Here is a 17,981-nt window from a genome sequence, read left to right on the forward strand (position 1 = left end):
TAGCTTGTGGCTTTTTCATGCTTCTAGCACTTTAGTTTCCCCTGTGCTTTGTTTCCCAATTAGTTCTGCATGTGTGTATATAGTCCTGCCTCCATATTCTCTGGTTAAAGCTGGGGACACACTCTCCAAACTTTCACAGTCTTTACAGATTCTGAAAAGACAAACAGACTGGCTTCAGCAGAGTTTTGCATGACGACTGAAAGACTGGGGATCACATACTTAACTGCACTTGATGGGGGATCACAGACTACATGATTTGTCAAACCAGCTAAAGCCAACTGAGTGTGTCCAAGTGTGTCCTCAGTTTAAGTCTCCTTGATTTTATGTTGGCTTTTTGTTCTTTTTCGATTCTACCTTGACTATTCTTTGCTGCTACACGTTCTTACAATTAAACTGAGACCTTGCTCAGACCTTGCAGTAACATCTAACCTGAGCAACCTGAACGCAAGTGTCCAGCCTTAAGCACCCGTGTTCTCCCAGAATTAAAATCCGTTTCCACATGTGTCTCAAGCTAGCACTCGAGATCTGATCTCAGTTCAGCTTATCTGTGCTCAGTATGCAGATGAGCTGCATTAAAGTTGTTGTGTCTAATGGATCTCTACCTACTGCTGGATCGGGACCATGGACAGCCACTGTGTGTGCATCATGACTTTGAGACATTTAACGTGACCCAGGATCTCAGACCACATGTGGAAGTGGTCTGAGATCCACATTTTACCTCAGATCACTCAAATGTGTCCTCAGTGTGTACTGGGTATGTTCACACTTGTACATTTATTTTTTTTTACCCAGGACAGGTGTTAATGCAAGGTCTGAACACTACCGGACCTGAATTGTTGACCACTTTGATCTGCTACAGTGGTAAAATCCTTTATGTGGATTTATGAGTAATAGGTGATTTATGCTTCTACATTAGCTTGGCGTAGAGGCTACGGCATCAACGCAGACACCTACACAGAGCCTAGTGCCATAACTGACGTGCACCTCCCCATGTAACTACGCGCCGTGGCAACACAGAGCGCAAGAGCTGTGATTGGTCCACTTGGTAGAACCGTGTTTCCGCTTTACATCGCTTTCCTTCTCCATCACCACAATTTTTGAATTGATTGTTTTGGATCAATAAAGAATTGTTAAGGTTAACTGGGGAGGTTTGGAGATGCAGAAATTTGTATGACTTGTGTTCGGCAAAATCTTGGCAAAAGTTTCAGTCGCCATTGTTGAAAGTGAAGGAAGAAGTAGAAACAAAAATGAACCCGACACAGTGGCGACTACCGTTTGGGTGGTGTTGTTACGGAGCAAGTCAGACTGATGAGGCACAAGTATAAATGGCTCACACCGGTGCCTCTAGGTCCTGCAGAGGCATAGACTCTTCTTAATAGTTAATATTTTAAATGCAGGACTAGTTTTTGAGCATTTTTACTGAGGGAGTATTTGTACTTTTACTTACATAAAGGATCCACGAAGTGAATATCTTCTAGGGGGGGTCTACATTATGTAACATCATGCAAGAATAATAGTAGAAGTAAAAAAAAGCTTCAAGAACATAATACACACAAGTTCTTTACAGTAAAACAAGCTTAAGATTAACTGAAAACAGTTTCTTTTCATGAGTCCACAGACGTTAAATTTGAAGACTATTCCAAAGTTTGCGGGCCATGACTTCAAAGCTCGTTTGCTATTAGTTTTACGCCTGGAGGGAGGAACAGCCAGCAAATCCGGATCCAAGCAGTCTTCCTGTGGGCACAGGCTTGTAAAAGCTCACTGATATATGAAGGTGCTGTAACACGGAGAATAGAGGAGCTCATAATGGAGAGCCTGCATTTAATGGGAAGCCTTAGTGAGCAAGGCACAGCTCTGAAAATCTTGGTGAGCTTCGAGGAAGACCTGGAAGAAATAGTAAAATAATCCCATTTTAGATTATGACACTGATGGAAAATTTCATAAACTTCCCCTCACTATCACAATGCTGCTTGGTCACCAATGTTCTGCTGGAAATGTGAGACACGTATTTCTAACTAATTTCCTCTTATGAGTCTATCAAATTCCCCAGAGTATCACGCTGCTTCAGTTGAAGGTGGAAATCAAAGGAGTTAACTTAATTAGTGACACTAATCTGATCACTTTGATTGGTGACCTAGAACAGGTGCACAATCTGAAATATGTGTCTCTTTTTAAATGTTTCTAAATCCTCAAACAACATTTCCAGAAAAAAAAAAAAAAAAAAAAACATGAGTGAATGATTTCAGTGACTCTTCTCGTTCACCAGGAAACGTTGGCAGGAAACGTTGCAAGATGTTGACAGCTCTGTGCCTCCACCCACCGAGCCTGTAGGGTGATAGATGCCCTCCTGCTGTGGCTCCATGTTTTCCTTATTCTGTATTTCTGTCTGTTAAAGAGAAGCTTGTTCAGTGAGTCTTTCATCTAACAGCCACAACAGAAAAGAAAAGCTGAGCAGACATTTTTTTCTGTTATTTAGTATATTAATTCTTATTTATTTATTTTTTTCAGAAGCATCTTCACAAAGCTGTTCTGATGTAATGACGACAGCTTTTACAAGAAAATTAGTGACTTGAATTTCGCCATCTTTTACAAGTGAGCGAGCAGATTAAATCAAATGAACAGAAAAATCTGGGATTGTCTGTCTTTAAGACTCAACTTCATGTCTTTTGTCTTTAATTCTCAGAAAGAGATGGACATTCGCCTCAACATTCATTCTAATGTAAAGGCGAACCAGAGGTCAGTTTGACTCAATGTAGAGCTCCACCCAATGATTTTAGGAACAGGAAAAAGGGTGAAGTAATCGTAGAGTGGTGTAGCTGTTGCTTAGGAAACACTGTTTTTTTTTTTTTTTTCTCATGTGCTTGCATTTGTTTCATCTTTTCCATAGTGCTGATTTGCTATGAAACACCATTTAGCAAAGCAAATAATGGCTGAGGAATGGTTTGAGGACCAGTTCAAGTTGTTGACTTGGACTCCAAATTCCACAGATTTCAATCCAATCCAGCATCTGTTGGATGTTCTGGACAAACAACTCAGATCCATGGAGGCCTCCACCTCTTAGCCTGTGTACTCACACAGGAATAACGTTCTCTTAAAATCACAAAATGAGCTAAAAGGGCTTCAATGGAGTCCGCTGATGTACATGTAGGTGATAAAGTATTTAAATCCTCCTGTTTGACTTCGTTAAAAACTATTGACTGAAAATTTATTTATTTATTTATTTATTTATTTATTTATTTATTTATTTATTCAGTTTCAGGAGTCAGAATCATGGAGGTGTTCAGATCATCTGTTGCAGGATTCCTCATTCTTCTGGCTGGATGTTTGGGCCCGTTGTCCTGCTCAAAGTGCTAAAATAGCCTCTAAATTCCCTCAGACCAGTCCAAGTCCAATCCAGCATGGCCATCCAATCCACGGCACCAGGATGCACTATGGGAAGAAGAGTTTGGGTCCTGCCATTAATGTGGATGTTACTTTGACACGTGCCGCTTACCCAAACATTGCTGAAGACCATGTCCACCCTTTCATGGAAACAATATTCTCTGATGGCTTCTGCAATGATTTGAAGAACACAGTAATGAGTTCAATGTGTTTACTTGGCCTCCAGATTCCCCAGATCTCAATAAAATCCAGCATCTGTGGGATGTTCTGGACAAACGAGTCAGATCCAAAACTCTTCTAGACCTTCAGAGGTCTAGAAGAGTCCATGCCTCGACAGGCTGTGTCCATTATTATTCAGGTGTTGGTAATGTAATAACTGATCGTTGTGTACAATCATCCATGACAGGAGAAAATCTTTGTGGCTCTCTAATCGCATAATATTTTATAATATCCAACATGGCCCCTCTGACGCACATTTGCAGGGTTAATATGACTCGACAGCTGATTGCATCAACACAAAACTCTGAAATCTTTACCACCCCCTCCTGTCACCTCTGAGTGCTTCCGCTGTGTTCAAAGACAGGAAGTAGATTCTCTCTGTTGAGTAAAGAGCATGTGCCTCATTATTGCTCTGCAGGAACAAGTGGAAGGTGCATTTGCCTAGCCTGTTTTATGTGTGGCAGGGCCGCAGGAAATCAACACACTCTGCCTGTGAGCCATGAGCAAACGGAAACTGAGTGAGTTTCATTTTATATTCCAACACTGCTGTGCCATATTTGGGAAATATTATATGTGCTCTTGTTCTGTTGTTAACAGTAAGTGTAACCAGAAAAGGGACTTGATTCGACAAAACGACTCCATAGCATGATGCTTCCACCATTATTCTTTACAATAGGGATGCTATTAGCAGCTGATGCCTTTCTGTTTAATGGAAATAGTGTTTGGAGTTGAGTACAGTGCTCGGTTACTTTTCCTCATGCTCTCCTGTAATAAGTGTTTGGCTTACTTACCACATTTACCAAATTAATGTACTGCACTAGTTTCCATCTTTGTATCTGCATCATCTAAAAGACCTCCTGAAAAGTCTGGGTGTGTAATGTTGTTGGCTCTATTATCTGAGATTTTTTTTTTAGATTTTTAATAAATTTTCAAAAAAACCTCTAAACATTTGGACTGTCATTGTAGGGCTATAACATCTGAATTGTTATCCATTCAAAATTTAACAAATGAAACAATAATGAGCCAAAGGTTAAGAGGTCTGTGCATCAGATGCGTTTGTTGAAACAGCCCCATAACATGATGCAGCCGCCACCATGCTTCACTACAGGGATCTAATTAGCAGCTGCTGCCTGCTGTTCAATGCTGAACTGCTGCTTGGAATTGTACACATATCTCAGCTGTTTGTGACCTGGTGGCCTCGTGGATGCTGGTTACTGGAAAAACACTCACGTAAAAGTGTTACGTTTGGTGGTTATTTTGAGTGAATGATTTTTGTAGTTTGTCCTCAGGTCTCGCTTGCAAAACAGATTTTGATCTCAGTGAGACTTCCTGAACCGAGGTTATTCTTACACAGCTTTCTGCTGTCACTGCTGCAAACACTTTGACAAAATAAGGTGCTTAAGAAGCTTATTTTTTGTTTTAAATATATAGCATTGTTATGAAAAGTTAGCTATTTGAAGAAATGTTCCAGAGTACAATATTTCCGTTTTTAATACAGTGAAAACAGAGGTAGATATGTGATGAGTCAGAGAAAAGAGGCTGATGCTAGTTTATTTGTGTAATCCCGTTAAAATGAATGTGATCTATTGACACTTGTTTTGCTGTTTCTTTGTCCACTGTTCCACTTACAAACAGCTTTTTGGTCCATTGTAAACCAAGCATAGACGTTCTCTTTGTGAAGGACCGGCTGAGCGCAGAGTTTAGCACAGAGCTGAGTTAAGAAAAGGACAACAGCTCCCTGTATGTGTCTTCTTCTGCTTTTTGACTTTGACTGTTAGGTGTTTAAAGCTGAACATGGTGCAGCTGAGGGCTGTTTATTCTGTCTGCTTAGGCTTGCATTCAGAAAGCTAATCACTTCAGGATGCCAAAAATCTCCTATACTTCCAATCAGTTTGGCTCTGTGATTTCTGATGAAACAGTAATGAAAAGTTTTAATTTAGTAATTTCTTTAAAAACAGAAATACAGCAAAATGCCTCTGAATCATGAGCGCTGATGTAAAACGCACAAGTTACTAGAAGAAGACGTGCTCAGATAAGACAAATAGTCATCTGACCTTGCCTGCGAATCTGTTCTCAAATCAATCTGACAAATACCTCGCTGCTTAAAAATCCCCCTCCTTGAATTATCTATATTTCTGCATAAACATGACTGAAAAAAAAAGTCTTGAAAGTAAACAAGGAGAACCCATTTAACCCCTTGACGCCTGAATTGATTTTTCAATTATATAAAGAAATTAATTATTTGTGTTTTTGCTTAACACTCCAACCGGTCCTACAAGAAACTAGTGCTTGCAAAAGGTTCCTAGGAATCTTTTGAATTTGCACAAACCGACATTGGAGCATTACATGCGTTATTTCGGCTGCAGTCTGAGCGGAAATAGTGCGTCACAAATTCACGACACTCGGCGACAAGGGGTTAAACACATGGATGTGCATTTATTTATGTACAAATCTGTGAGTTGTATGTATGCCAACCCCTGTTTTCAGTGTTTGGTGTGACCCCCTTGTGCAGCAAGAACAGGAACTGAACATCCAGAGTGGGTGTTTTTAGTCCAGACTCAATGAGGAGTGTTGGCCTTCATTGCTAGAAATTATTATTTTGGCGTATCCTTACTTGAAACACATGTATCTGAAACAAGTTAGCAAATGGGTTTTACTCTAAAAACATCTCAGGAATGATCCAGAGAATATTAAACCAGTTACAAGGATCTAAAATTCATTTAGACTGATTACAAGGGCTTTGGTTATGTTTAGGCATCATACAAATCCATGACCACCAAAGAAAGAATCTAAATCAAGTCAAAAACTTACATTGCACAAAAAACAGCAAGTCTGGGAAAAATATTTAAATAGAAGACGCTGACATTGCCAAACTAACGCAGTGTAAATGGGTGAAGGACCTCAGAGAAGCAACGCATTCAGCTCTTTATTTTCAACATATCTGTAAATAAATCTGAAGGCCAGAGTAGCATTTACTGTATGTGATGAGTCTTCCTTTTTCTAACTTAGGATCTGATAATGAAAAGATCAGCACAAAGGGAAATCCCTAATTCGCGTTAATAGAAGATGGCAGAGAGTTTTACTCATTTCAGGGTGCTGTTTATTGTCTCTTTCTTAAAGTCCATATTTAGCTGAGGAAATAAATATCCATCAGTGTTTTCAGAGTCTGTAGGTCCCCAGGGCAGAAACATAATCAAACACCGCTGAGAGCTCAGAATAGAAAAAAGGACGCAACGACATTCCTCGGATTACTCAAACGCAAAGAAAACATTTGAGTTTTTTCACAAGACAAAGTAAAAATGAAATGTTTGCAGCTGCAGGTCCAACTTTAGGACGTAAAGACTCCACATTATTCTTTAAATGTCTTTTAAACAAAATCTTACTGATCTTACTGATTTCTAACTTAAACTAAACAAGGGGAACACAGTGGATCAATAAATAATGTGCCAGAACAGAAAGATAAATAAATGTGGGTGCCATTAAAAGCCACAACACTATTTTAAACTGCAATAACTCAACACGAAGGTTAAGGCTTTTTGGTACCAGACTGTAAACATGTTTTTTTCAGGGCTAAAGTTTTTAACATGGAGGTCTATCGGGATTGACTCACTGTTGGAGCCAGCATCCAGTGGACATTAAAGAGACTACAGCTGATGAGGTGGCCAACTGGTTCTACTACTCCAGTAAATAGGATAAACTTTAGATGTGACTTGGCAGCAGCTCGTAGAACCCTTTGACACATTAGCCAGAAAGCTAATGTTACTCTGATTCAGTCTTCTACTGTAGTCAGTGTAGGTGTGATTTGCTTTTCCTCAACATGTCATTGTTTCTTTCAGAACAAGGTGTAAGATATATTCACTGATAAATTTGATGATTCTGATTTTCATATTTTGCAGTGTTCCACTGTTTCCCGTGTTTATGCTAAGCTAAGTTAGCTGTCAGCTAGCATTAGCCTCAGATTTGGATATTTCCAATCATTACAAAACTCTGATGGTCTATTGGGGATTGAGTCGCTTCCGTATCAGCATAGTGCAATTAAGTAACTGCACTTTTCGCACGTTTGCTTCCTTTTTCAGCTGTTTCATGAGTTTTTGACATCATTCAGTTGGGGGGTTTTGTTGTTTTGCTTACTTCCTTTGTTACTTAGAAAAATTCCTTGATCCTGTGCTTTCCTTACCTGTTGCCAGTTGTCAGTTTGTCTGTTTTTTTAGATGCTCAAACCTTTCATGTGGTCTTAGAATTACTTTTGTTGAACTGTTTAATGATGCACCTGCATCATCCCTGCAGTGCCTTTTGTTGTAAGTTTTTGTCTCAAATGAATCTATTCTTTATTCCCGTTTTTGCACCAAAACCTGTCAAGATGAGGCAGGCAGAAATTTAGTCCATGAGAGAAGATCACAAAAGTTGGCATTTTCAGTATAAATGGAGAGCAAATCACGTAAAGAATTATTTAGATTCACGGTTACCTAGTTGGCAACCCTAATTAACTACCTCCTCCTCGGCAGGTTTAAAATGGTTTGGGAGCCTCAGCAATCTCTCCATCCGACGTCCATCTGAGAAAACCATCCTCAAAGCAGCCCCAGAGGATGATGGGAGCCTCAGCAGAGCAACAGGAGCAGCAGTGGGGGCTGAGACAGTGGACGACATGGAAACCTCCCACCGCAGCCCCAGCTACGCCCGCTCCAGTGACATGTTCTCCCACGTGGGCACCGTGCCCCGCAGTGACAAGCAGAGGAAGAGCCAAAAGGGGCTAAAGGAGAAGAAGAAGAAAGAGGACGTGGAGGAAGGGATGAGAGGGGGGCAGAGCAAGGGGAAGGTGGAAGATTGTGTTAGAGCCTCCCCCCTGCTCAGTGCTCTTTCCAGCCTCAGCATTAGCAACATGGAGCAGCTTCAGCCAGCTTCTGGACTGGCCCGGCCACTGCCCACCACTCCAACGCTCAACCGGGCCTCACCTTTGACCTCAGCACCGGACAGCCGCTCCAATGATCCCTCAGCAGACCCCATCACTGGTCATGATGCACTAACGAGCAGAGAGCCTTCAAATGCTCCGGCTAACGCCCGCAAAGCTTCAAATCAGGACGTGTACGTGCCGATGGACCCAATAACTGACCCACAAGGAGAGAGGCCGCCAGGTGTCACACAGGAAACCAGCAAGACTTTTAACAGCTCACAGGAAGTGGAGAGAGATGACAAGTGAGAACATTTATTTATTACACTTTTATAAGAAGATGCGTGCGTTTTCACAGTCATCTATGGCTTAGAATTGAGCCAAATCAACTGGTTTGAAAAATTTAAACTAATTTATCTTATTTAGCCCATCTAAAATAGTCTGTGAAAATGAAAATAAGACTAACTTAAAAATACAGAGAATGCTGAAGAGGACTAAAACGTTGTTAACAAACACATTTTCTAGACCAGTGAAGTATAATCTCTGACTTTTACCAGACACCATCTTATTATTTGAGTGTGGTGTGTATTGGAGAAAGATTTTTACAAGAAATGTCCTAATTTTGATAAAATGTCAGATAACTGCTGGAAAAAGTCATTTTATTAACCACTAAGAAACAGTAATCACATGAACAAAAGTCACAATATTTGAAATTAAAAAAATCATTACATTATTAAAACAATAGGATTGCAGTTTTACAAAAAGAAATCTAAAAGTGTTATGCAAAAATATGAAATATTATATCTAAGTAAGGACTATTAAATGAAACTAAATTATTATTAGAAAAGAAAACATGAAAGTCTAAATAGACTGCCACGGTCGATTCTCTTATCGTAATAAATAATGAAATAACACACTGGGCATGCGCAGTGGCGGTTCGGGCAGTCCTCAGGGTTGTGGTCGGCAGCGGTGCGTTTTGTTGGACTTTTGCGGGAGAAGATGTGTGAAGTTGGGGACGCTGACTGTCGGTCATTCCGCTGCGGGGAGGCAGAGACGATGGGAAGGTGAGAAAACTGTCCTGTGGGCATTTTTGAATGTCCTGGAAGTTTTCCCACTATTTGTTCAAGATCATCAGTTAATCTGTTAAATCTGCTTCAGCCTGGATCCTACTCAGCTTTAAAGCCTTAACATCTAAACTTTGATCGATTTTTCGCAGTTAAAGGTTTATGCAGTTAAAGAAGCAGAAACAGAAACCTTTATTTTTTTGTTTGTTTGTTAGTTTGGAGCCATAAAGATTTAAGCGAAGACCAGTTAAAAATGTTCTCAGTGTGTAATCTTGTGTTGTGCTTCAGGCTGAATCTGGACCGGACTGGACGTTACATAAGAGGGAATTTGATCCTTCTTTGGCCTCAGTCAGAGCAGTGATAAGGCTTTTTATTTATTTATATTGTCAGGGATGCAGCAGCCTGTGTAACTGTTGTGACCTGCACGTCAGATTGACCTTTTGGAAATCAGTCATTCTGATACATCAAACTGGTTTCCTGACCTTAGAGCTGACGTAAAAGTGTCTTTTCTTAGTTTGACCCATGTTTGAACTTGAACTACATAGAAAATGCTCCACGTGGTGCTACATCGGACTGAGAATATCACGAATCAAGTAGGATGGAACTTGTAGAGAGTTCTCCATTAACATCGTTCTTGAATGTAGCTTTGACTTGCAGATGAGGCTGGGGGCATTTATCAACCTGTGTTCTTGACAAATGTCATCAGTTCCTGCCAAAGTTCTAATTAAAACTATGCCGACCAAGAACGGTCAAACAGCCCAGGTATTAGGTATCCCAGAATGCATTTTGCAGGTGACATCAAGGGACATTTATAGATACCAAGTAGAAGGAATGTCCTGATCAACTGTTTTATGCCTCCCAGTCTTTAAATATTGAGTATCAGCCAATCTGAGTCCTGATCCGATCTTAGATAAACAGCATTTTATTCCCTGGAGATTCCTAAAGTATTCTTTTCTCCTAGATGTGTCTGGATTCAGTCCAATAAATAGAGCTGTCAAAGTTAATGTAGTGTGGAGAGGGTAGCTCGTACCTTGGCTCCAGAAAACCTGTGTTCTCTCCTCCAGAAATGTTCTGGTCATCCAACACCATAAACTCCCTAACCCTCTCTGGAATATTTTTCTCCTTGACGTTGTCTCCAGGAAACCATTCTCTTCTTTTAAGTGTTTGTTGTTGTTATTTGGGTGCAGTCTTTGCCTGAGTGAATTAAAACAGAAGATGTGGTTTTGGTTGACAGAGCTAAAATAAATAACTGCAAAAGATCAGGCTTGACCGTTGCTTAAAATGTCTGGACTGGCCCCGGTTCCAGTAAGGAGATCCCTACATTAAATGCTGTGAAAGGCTCTCTTTGGACTCTAAGCCTCATCAAGTTGTTTAGTTACTTATATGTAACAAAACACAGACAAATAAAAAATAATAAGCAAGATATATGATAGTCCAGTCCAAGCTTTAAGACATCCATCTATGTTGTTTTAGAAGTCAAGGACAACTGATTGAGGCTGTGTTATCCGTGTTGGACTCATCCATGAGATTAGAAAGATTGCAAAAGGAGCTATAGTGAAAAGACAAAAACAAACATTACAAATTACACAAAATGTTTCTTTTAATTAGCAAAATTTGATGCCAGACCATAATTCTCGTCCAGCCTCTTTGGATGCCTGGGACACACATTCTCTGTATTTGCTAGTTAGACTGTGAAGGACCCTAGAGCATGCTCAGTCTGTATATAGAGCTTCGTCTCTGAACTTGTTTTCACTTCATCATGAAGTCTTACCTATTACATTATAATGTGTTTTCCGACGCTGATGAAATCATGATTTTATAATCTGGAAAATACCATGTCCAGTTGAGACTGACCCAGGGTTTAGGCTAATCTTGAAATAATTTAAATTATGATGCTGCTTCTGGGGTTACCAAAGAGCTTCAACCTAAATCAGAACATGAAATCAACTTGCATGCGGTTTGCAAACGTAGTTTTAGAGTTTAGACTTTCATTGATGTGTTCACATCTGTGTTTGTGTGCTGCATGTTCTCAGTTTGTGTTTGGGAACAAAAGGTCACGTCCCTTGACTCACAGAAATATGCAGCAAGTTGAGGAAGAGCAGAGTGACTGTTTCACACTGCCAACATTTCACTGACACAACACATCACTGCTGTCAGAAAGAAACCATGCACACTGCAGTTTTGGGTGTTTTTCCCCTTTTTCTAACATCAGTTCTAGTGTCTCAATGGTCTTCAGAGTGCTCAACTGAGTTTTTGCGACTGCCAGAGTCTTCAGACTTGGTGAGGAGCCAGCTGTGCTGTTACTGACAGACAGCAAATATGTTTCCTTGCTTCAGTCCTGGAAGGAAAGACAGTTTATTGATGGGAGGCTTCGCAGCGCAGCGGAAAGATTCCTCATCCTCCCTGGAGAAATTTGTTGTGTTGCAAGTTGTGGCTGGGTGGTGTCGGATGAACACACTGCCGCAGTCAGAGAGTTTTGCAAGGAGAAAGATGGGAGGATGCTAATACAAAACACTACTGGTAATACGGCTACTAGTTAGCCAGAATGTCTCAGCCAGAACTGATGACTGAAAACTGTTAAGTACTCACACCTTGGAACCTCTGCTGTCTCAGAGATGTGGGCCATTTCCACACACCAACCAGAAACAAAACACAACACAATCTGAACGTGAATCTCTTTTTTGGTTCTTTTTGGTTGTTTGCTTCTGTTACCCTAGGAATAAAACCATAAAACATATCTTATTGAACCATATCCCTGCAGTTATGGCAACACAAATTCTCTGATTCAAAAAACTAATAATAATATGTAAATAAATATGTCTAAGTGATACAAGAAGTACAACGCAATAGATCACAATTATGCAACATTACATGACAGTTCTCAAATTCTCGCCACAGTTGACTACTTCGTTGCTCTTTTTTACAAAGCTTCACATGTATGGCCACTTCTGTGAAGTCCACATATAGTAGTCACGTTGGGTTGCAAAAATCGTGAATTAAGAAACTTGCAAAACTGCACTGAAATAGACCAGACACTAAACACTCTCTTCAGTGTGTCAAAAGTCAAAAACTGCACTTCCAAAACTGTCCACTAGATGCTGTCTCCAACAGTGAGCCAGTCCCTTTAACCTTTCTACTATATCAGCACAAATAAACAACAATGCGAACTCACCTAGCACACTTATGCCACTCTTTCCACAAACACCTGCACTTGTAAGAAGTTTGGTCTTGTTTCAAATCATCTTCACAGGGTAATCAGAAAAAACATCAAAATGAAAACCAAATTTCGTTCACCTGCCTGTCAAAGCACATGCGCTAACTGGTTGGTTTTTTGATCGTGTGAAAATTAACATTTCAACTCCTTATCTGGAAGGTCCCATCTAGAACAGAGCTGCAGTTTTGGGTTTCATAACCAAAATGTTATTCAAATACCTACTAGAGGCTCCAACAGCGAGTCAGTCCTCATAGACTTCCATGTTAAAATGTTCAACCTTATACCAGAAATAAACATGTTTACAGGCTGGTACAAAAACAGTTTTGGTCTCTGTAGCTAATTTCTCCTTTCATGGTAACTTTAACTGACCTGTTTATATGATATCAGGGCTTTTATTTGTATCTAATTATGGCCAAGGGCATGTTTTCAGTTTTAAAATGTTTCTCCTGTTTTTCAGTCGTCAGGTCACACGAGACGGTGGTGGAGAATATGTGAAGGTAAACCTGACATGTCTTATGTTTTGTCTCTTGTTGATATGTTGTTTCCTGTTCTGGTGTTTCTGCTTTTTACGCTTCCTCTTTTTTAAGCCGACAATTTCGTCTTTGCAGCATGTTGACATCTTTATCAGTAAAAAAGGCTCAAATTAAAATGGTTTTCTGCTGTGATCTTAATTCAAGCAGAAACAGAAAAGACTTGGGGAACGCGCCACTCTGACTGTGGTGGCATACTTTAATGCTGCCTTGGTTACCAGTGGCAACCACCGCCGTCGCCTCACTTAGACCGGCGGCTCAGACTGGAAGAGGTGCAAATAGAGAATTTCCAGTTCATTGAGTTATAATTGGACACTTGACAGCACACACTTGTCTGAATGGGACAAGCTTGCAATGAATGATAATGCTAATGAAATTAAAGCCTTTAACTCACAACACACACTCCTACTAAGTTTTTTTTGAAGTGGTCCTGGCTCTGTGCCCAGCCCTTGATTCACAGTTCAGTGGGACAAACCATTCTGGTAAAGCAGGAGGCGTGGGAGGTAAAAAATGTAGGAGTAACTGTAACCAAGGAATGTGTGTGTGTCAAAACAAAAGCTCATCCTCTTCCTACACTCTTGATATACAGTAGCTTCATTTTGGTTCTGTTTGTGTAAAGACATGAGCGACAAAGCGCACTGAGTGATGACCTTCGTCTCACAATGACGTTGCCACAGCGACGAGGCCAAGACTAAAGCATGGCTCTGGGTTTTGGGCCCCTGGTGCCCCCCAGTATGGATGCCAGTGTGGGAATGCCAGAGCTGTCCTCCCTCCACCTCCCCTGTCCTCCCCTTCTGCCCTCTGTTTCACACACATTTTCACAAAAACAGAGCAGGGGGCTGCAGTTTGACTCGTTTTCTGCTTCTATTTGTACTGTTTTGAGCCATTTCTCTTTTAAGGAAAGAGGCAAGTCTGCGAGATCTGACCCAAAGCCAGCGGACGTCTAAACTCACGTTGTTGTTTTTTAAGTTCTCCAAGGAGAAGTTCTGGTTGGAGCCACCGTCAGAGAAACTGAGGAAGCAGCTGGAGGAGGAGCTGAAGCTAAGCAGTGCGAACCTGAAGAGCCATGCCTGGTATCATGGATCCATCCCGTGGGAGGTTTGCATCAAACACACACACACACAACTTAACATGTTGTCCAGGATTTGCTCTGTGAAATCCAGACTAGTATTTAAAATCCTTTTCCTTACATACAATGCCCTTAAAGACATAGCTCCATTGAGGAAAATGTCTGCAGGAAACCTTTCTCTTCTTTTAAACACGGCCTTTGCAGCCTTTGCCTGAGTGGACGCCATGGATTCCATTTTTTATTTTTTTTTTGTAGGTGTTAAATTAAGCTGGTAGCACTGAATGGTAAATCTCCTACTACCACCTGACCAAGCATCCACATTGAACAATTTACTAATTACTGCCTGACATCTCAAAGGTTTTATGAGCAGTCTGTCTACCCAGTAAATGTGTTATGTTCAGTATTATTAAATGCAGGAGACAGGAGTTCAGAGATCAATGAATATAAAACTAGGAAGGTCACAAGTGGAAAACAAGCTACCTATGTTCAGAGGATAAATTAGAGCAGAGTCCCTAAAGGAGGGAAAGGAGACTGCTGAAGGCAAATTAGGAACTCGAGCCTGGTGACTGATGACTTAAATCAGATGAATTTATCCTCTTGTACCTTCTCTCTTCTCTTCTCTCTCATTTTCTGTCTCTACCTGGTCTGGGTCGCCCGATATGGGGTGCTCTAGGTCCCCCCCCCCCCAAAAAAAAGAAGCTGTTGTTTCGTTTTTGTACATATATTTCTAGTAAGCATGTAAAACCGCTTGTAATAACCACATACCAACCAAACTTGTAGTCACAAAGTGTGACTGTGTCACTTGAGAAGTCAGTGTGATATGGAAAGTAAGGCAAGAACTTACAGGAAGTGAAAGTCTTAAACTTCTTAAATTTGTACAAAATTCCCTTGATAATGTTGCAGCAGTGACGCACTGACAGGACAGGGAGGTTCAAAAAGATACATTTCCCGGGAACAACTTTCCATTGCGATTTGTACTTCCACTGTAGAGTGGAGTGAGTGGTGTGGAGTTTTACCTGAACCATCGTGACTGGTGCACACTTGAAACTTGCATGACTACAACCTACTAATGGCCAGACAGAGTCAAGATGTGAATGACGGTATATCTTTTTGGGGATAGGTGTTGAGACTGTGGTATGTGTGGCTGCTAAGCTGCATGGCTCTGGTGTACTAATAAAATCTAATTCAGATTTTTGATCACCAGTTCTTCTTCGAATCCAGTTTCAAGTGGAAAAATAAAGGGCTTTCTTCTTATTCTTTTTCTTATAAAAGAAAAAATTAGCAAGAAACTCAAATCATTTGTTCAGGATTTAAGTGGTGATGGATAGAAAAGTAACAGCAACGTGGTCATACTCGTCATCTAAGCACTGTGAGGTTGATTTTGAACTAAAGGATGAACAGTTAGCTGTGATTAAGGCATTTGTTGAGAATATCTTAATTGCTTAATGTTGCTCTGATTGGTTGTAGGACTGTCCAATTTCATGCAAAGGTATTTCTCTATACCAGGCTACGTCATAGCAGCATTTATATGCAAGTTAGACAAAAACTAACCAAAGCATCAAACTGAGACATTCAGCACAATGAACTCTCTACAATCCATGTGAATTTATTTAAAAATGTCATATTGTCATTTGAGATTCAAATGCTTTCACAGGTGTCGGAGAGCCTGGTGGTGAACCATGGAGATTTCCTCATCAGGGACTCTCGGTCCAGTCAGGGCGACTTTGTCCTCACCAGTCGCTGGGAGCATAAAACAATTCACTTCCTCATCAGGAAGACGGTGATTCAATCCAGTGAGCCATACACTAGGGTCCAGTACAGCCTGGATGATAAGACCTTCGACTCCTTACCAGCTCTTGTTCACTTCTACGTGGGGGGCCAGGCACCTCTGACCCAGTGGAGTGGAGCTCAGATTCACCGGCCTGTGAACAGGATACTGCCTCTCAGCCACCTGGAGATGGCCTTCTGCACCGCAGCCAGCCCACCATCCTGCCTCCAAGGGCTGAAGAGCAGCAGTGTTGGAGGAGAGGAGAGGGTCTGTCCAAGAAGGTGAAGTTTACTCATTTCACATAATTGTTCAGTTAGGCGTCTGACTCCTTGTTTCCCTGAGACTCTGTAAAATAGTTGGAGAGTGCAAAGTTAGCGTGAACCTTAGAGACACCACAAATTCATTCATTGGAAATATGCTGGGCTGAACAATGCTCTTCCACCCAAGAAAACTGTAGAATCTTATGTTACTAACTGCCATTAAGAGCCTCGTAAATATGAGGGACAGTCAACAGTACACACAATCCACTCTGCCATGCTGGGTGTCATTTGAAACTACGGAAGCCACTCTTTCCATTGATACAAAGCATCGCATAGCTGTAACTAACCAGCTAGCCTCAGCTAACTAACAGAAACACGCAGCCATATTTCATAGTCATCGTGTCAGATTTCTCCGAATTTCTTCTTGTGCCTCAATATGAATTCTTGAGAATTCTTAAGAATTTGATGATTTACATCCTAAAGTAAATGGCCAAAGGAAATGTGTGTACATGGCCTCCTGCAGTAGGAATCAAGAGTATTTTGTAGCTAGATTCCCTTTCAAGAGATAAAAACCCACACTTTGGTTCTCCAAATGGCCAAATGAACTATGAACTGTTGGTACAGTCATAGACAGGGGTTGCTAATGAGTTCAGTAGCATCTCTGTGCATGATATTATTGCTGTCAGGGTGTTTACAACTGTCTAATCTATAAGAAATTTTAGGCGAGGATAAAAATAGGTGATATCGTTAAGTTGTTTTTACATCCAGACCACCTCTACTGAGGAATATTTCACAATGAAGTGATACCTCAGTTTTGCACAAAATAAGCAGAACTTAAGTTTAAAGAAGGACTTTTGTCTTTTATGTAACTGTGCTCTCCAGCTTATGTCTGTTTGTCACATTTATTTTAGAACGTTTAGCTTTTTGGTTTGTATTCTTTCAAAGTAAATTTCAACTGTGACAAGAATTTATTGGGAAGCAACTTCATGCATGTAAGTAACTTCCTCTTAACGTGACATTATTAGTCTGAGAAAAAAGAAACCTGACACACTGTACAAATTCAACATGAGATACTGCTTCCTTTAGTCCGATAACATCTGCCATCTGTCTCTTGTTGTCTCTCCATGCAGTCCCTCCTGTCTCCACCACAGGGAGGCAGACTTTAACAGAGAGAAGGACTGCCATCTAACGACTGGCGAATCCACTCTCTCCACTCCGTACAGCAACGGTGAGTCAAACTCTTTCTCCTCTTAAATCTTTTTTACAAGATTATTGTCTCATCATTTCTGATTTATAGGTATTAGATAAACACTTATTAAAATTCTTAAAAAAAGACTTTGATTTAACTGCAACAATATTTGTAATGATATAGAAAATGCACCTTCAGCTATTGATACAGATTTTTTAAACCAAAATGCTTATATTCATCTGATATGACAGAACACAAAATCTTTTTAGGTTGGACAAAATAAGACATTTGAAAAAAACAAAATACAAATGAAGTCCAAGCATTGGGAGAGCTTTCAAAATAATTTGCAGTGCAGTATATCACAATGCATTTGCCTCTTTTGTCTGTATCACTGCAATT

General features: G+C 40.5%; 1 protein-coding gene across 1 annotated transcript in view; it reads left to right on the top strand.

Annotated features, from left to right (window-relative positions):
- The first annotated feature begins 3,772 nt into the window (after window positions 1-3,772).
- The window catches only part of sh2d3cb (SH2 domain containing 3Cb), a 28,976-nt gene continuing 14,767 nt past the window's right edge, over window positions 3,773-17,981 (top strand). Inside the window, exons 1-6 of the mRNA XM_084551464.1 lie at window positions 3,773-4,118; window positions 8,106-8,793; window positions 13,224-13,263; window positions 14,266-14,394; window positions 16,020-16,414; window positions 17,524-17,621. Of these exons, the coding sequence (XP_084407590.1) occupies window positions 4,100-4,118; window positions 8,106-8,793; window positions 13,224-13,263; window positions 14,266-14,394; window positions 16,020-16,414; window positions 17,524-17,621 (1,369 nt within the window). The 5' untranslated portion in view covers window positions 3,773-4,099. The remainder of the gene's footprint in view (window positions 4,119-8,105; window positions 8,794-13,223; window positions 13,264-14,265; window positions 14,395-16,019; window positions 16,415-17,523; window positions 17,622-17,981) is intronic.

The sequence above is a fragment of the Chelon labrosus genome, assembly GCF_963514085.1.
Source record: "Chelon labrosus genome assembly, chromosome: 9".
Lineage (NCBI taxonomy): Eukaryota > Metazoa > Chordata > Actinopteri > Mugiliformes > Mugilidae > Chelon > Chelon labrosus.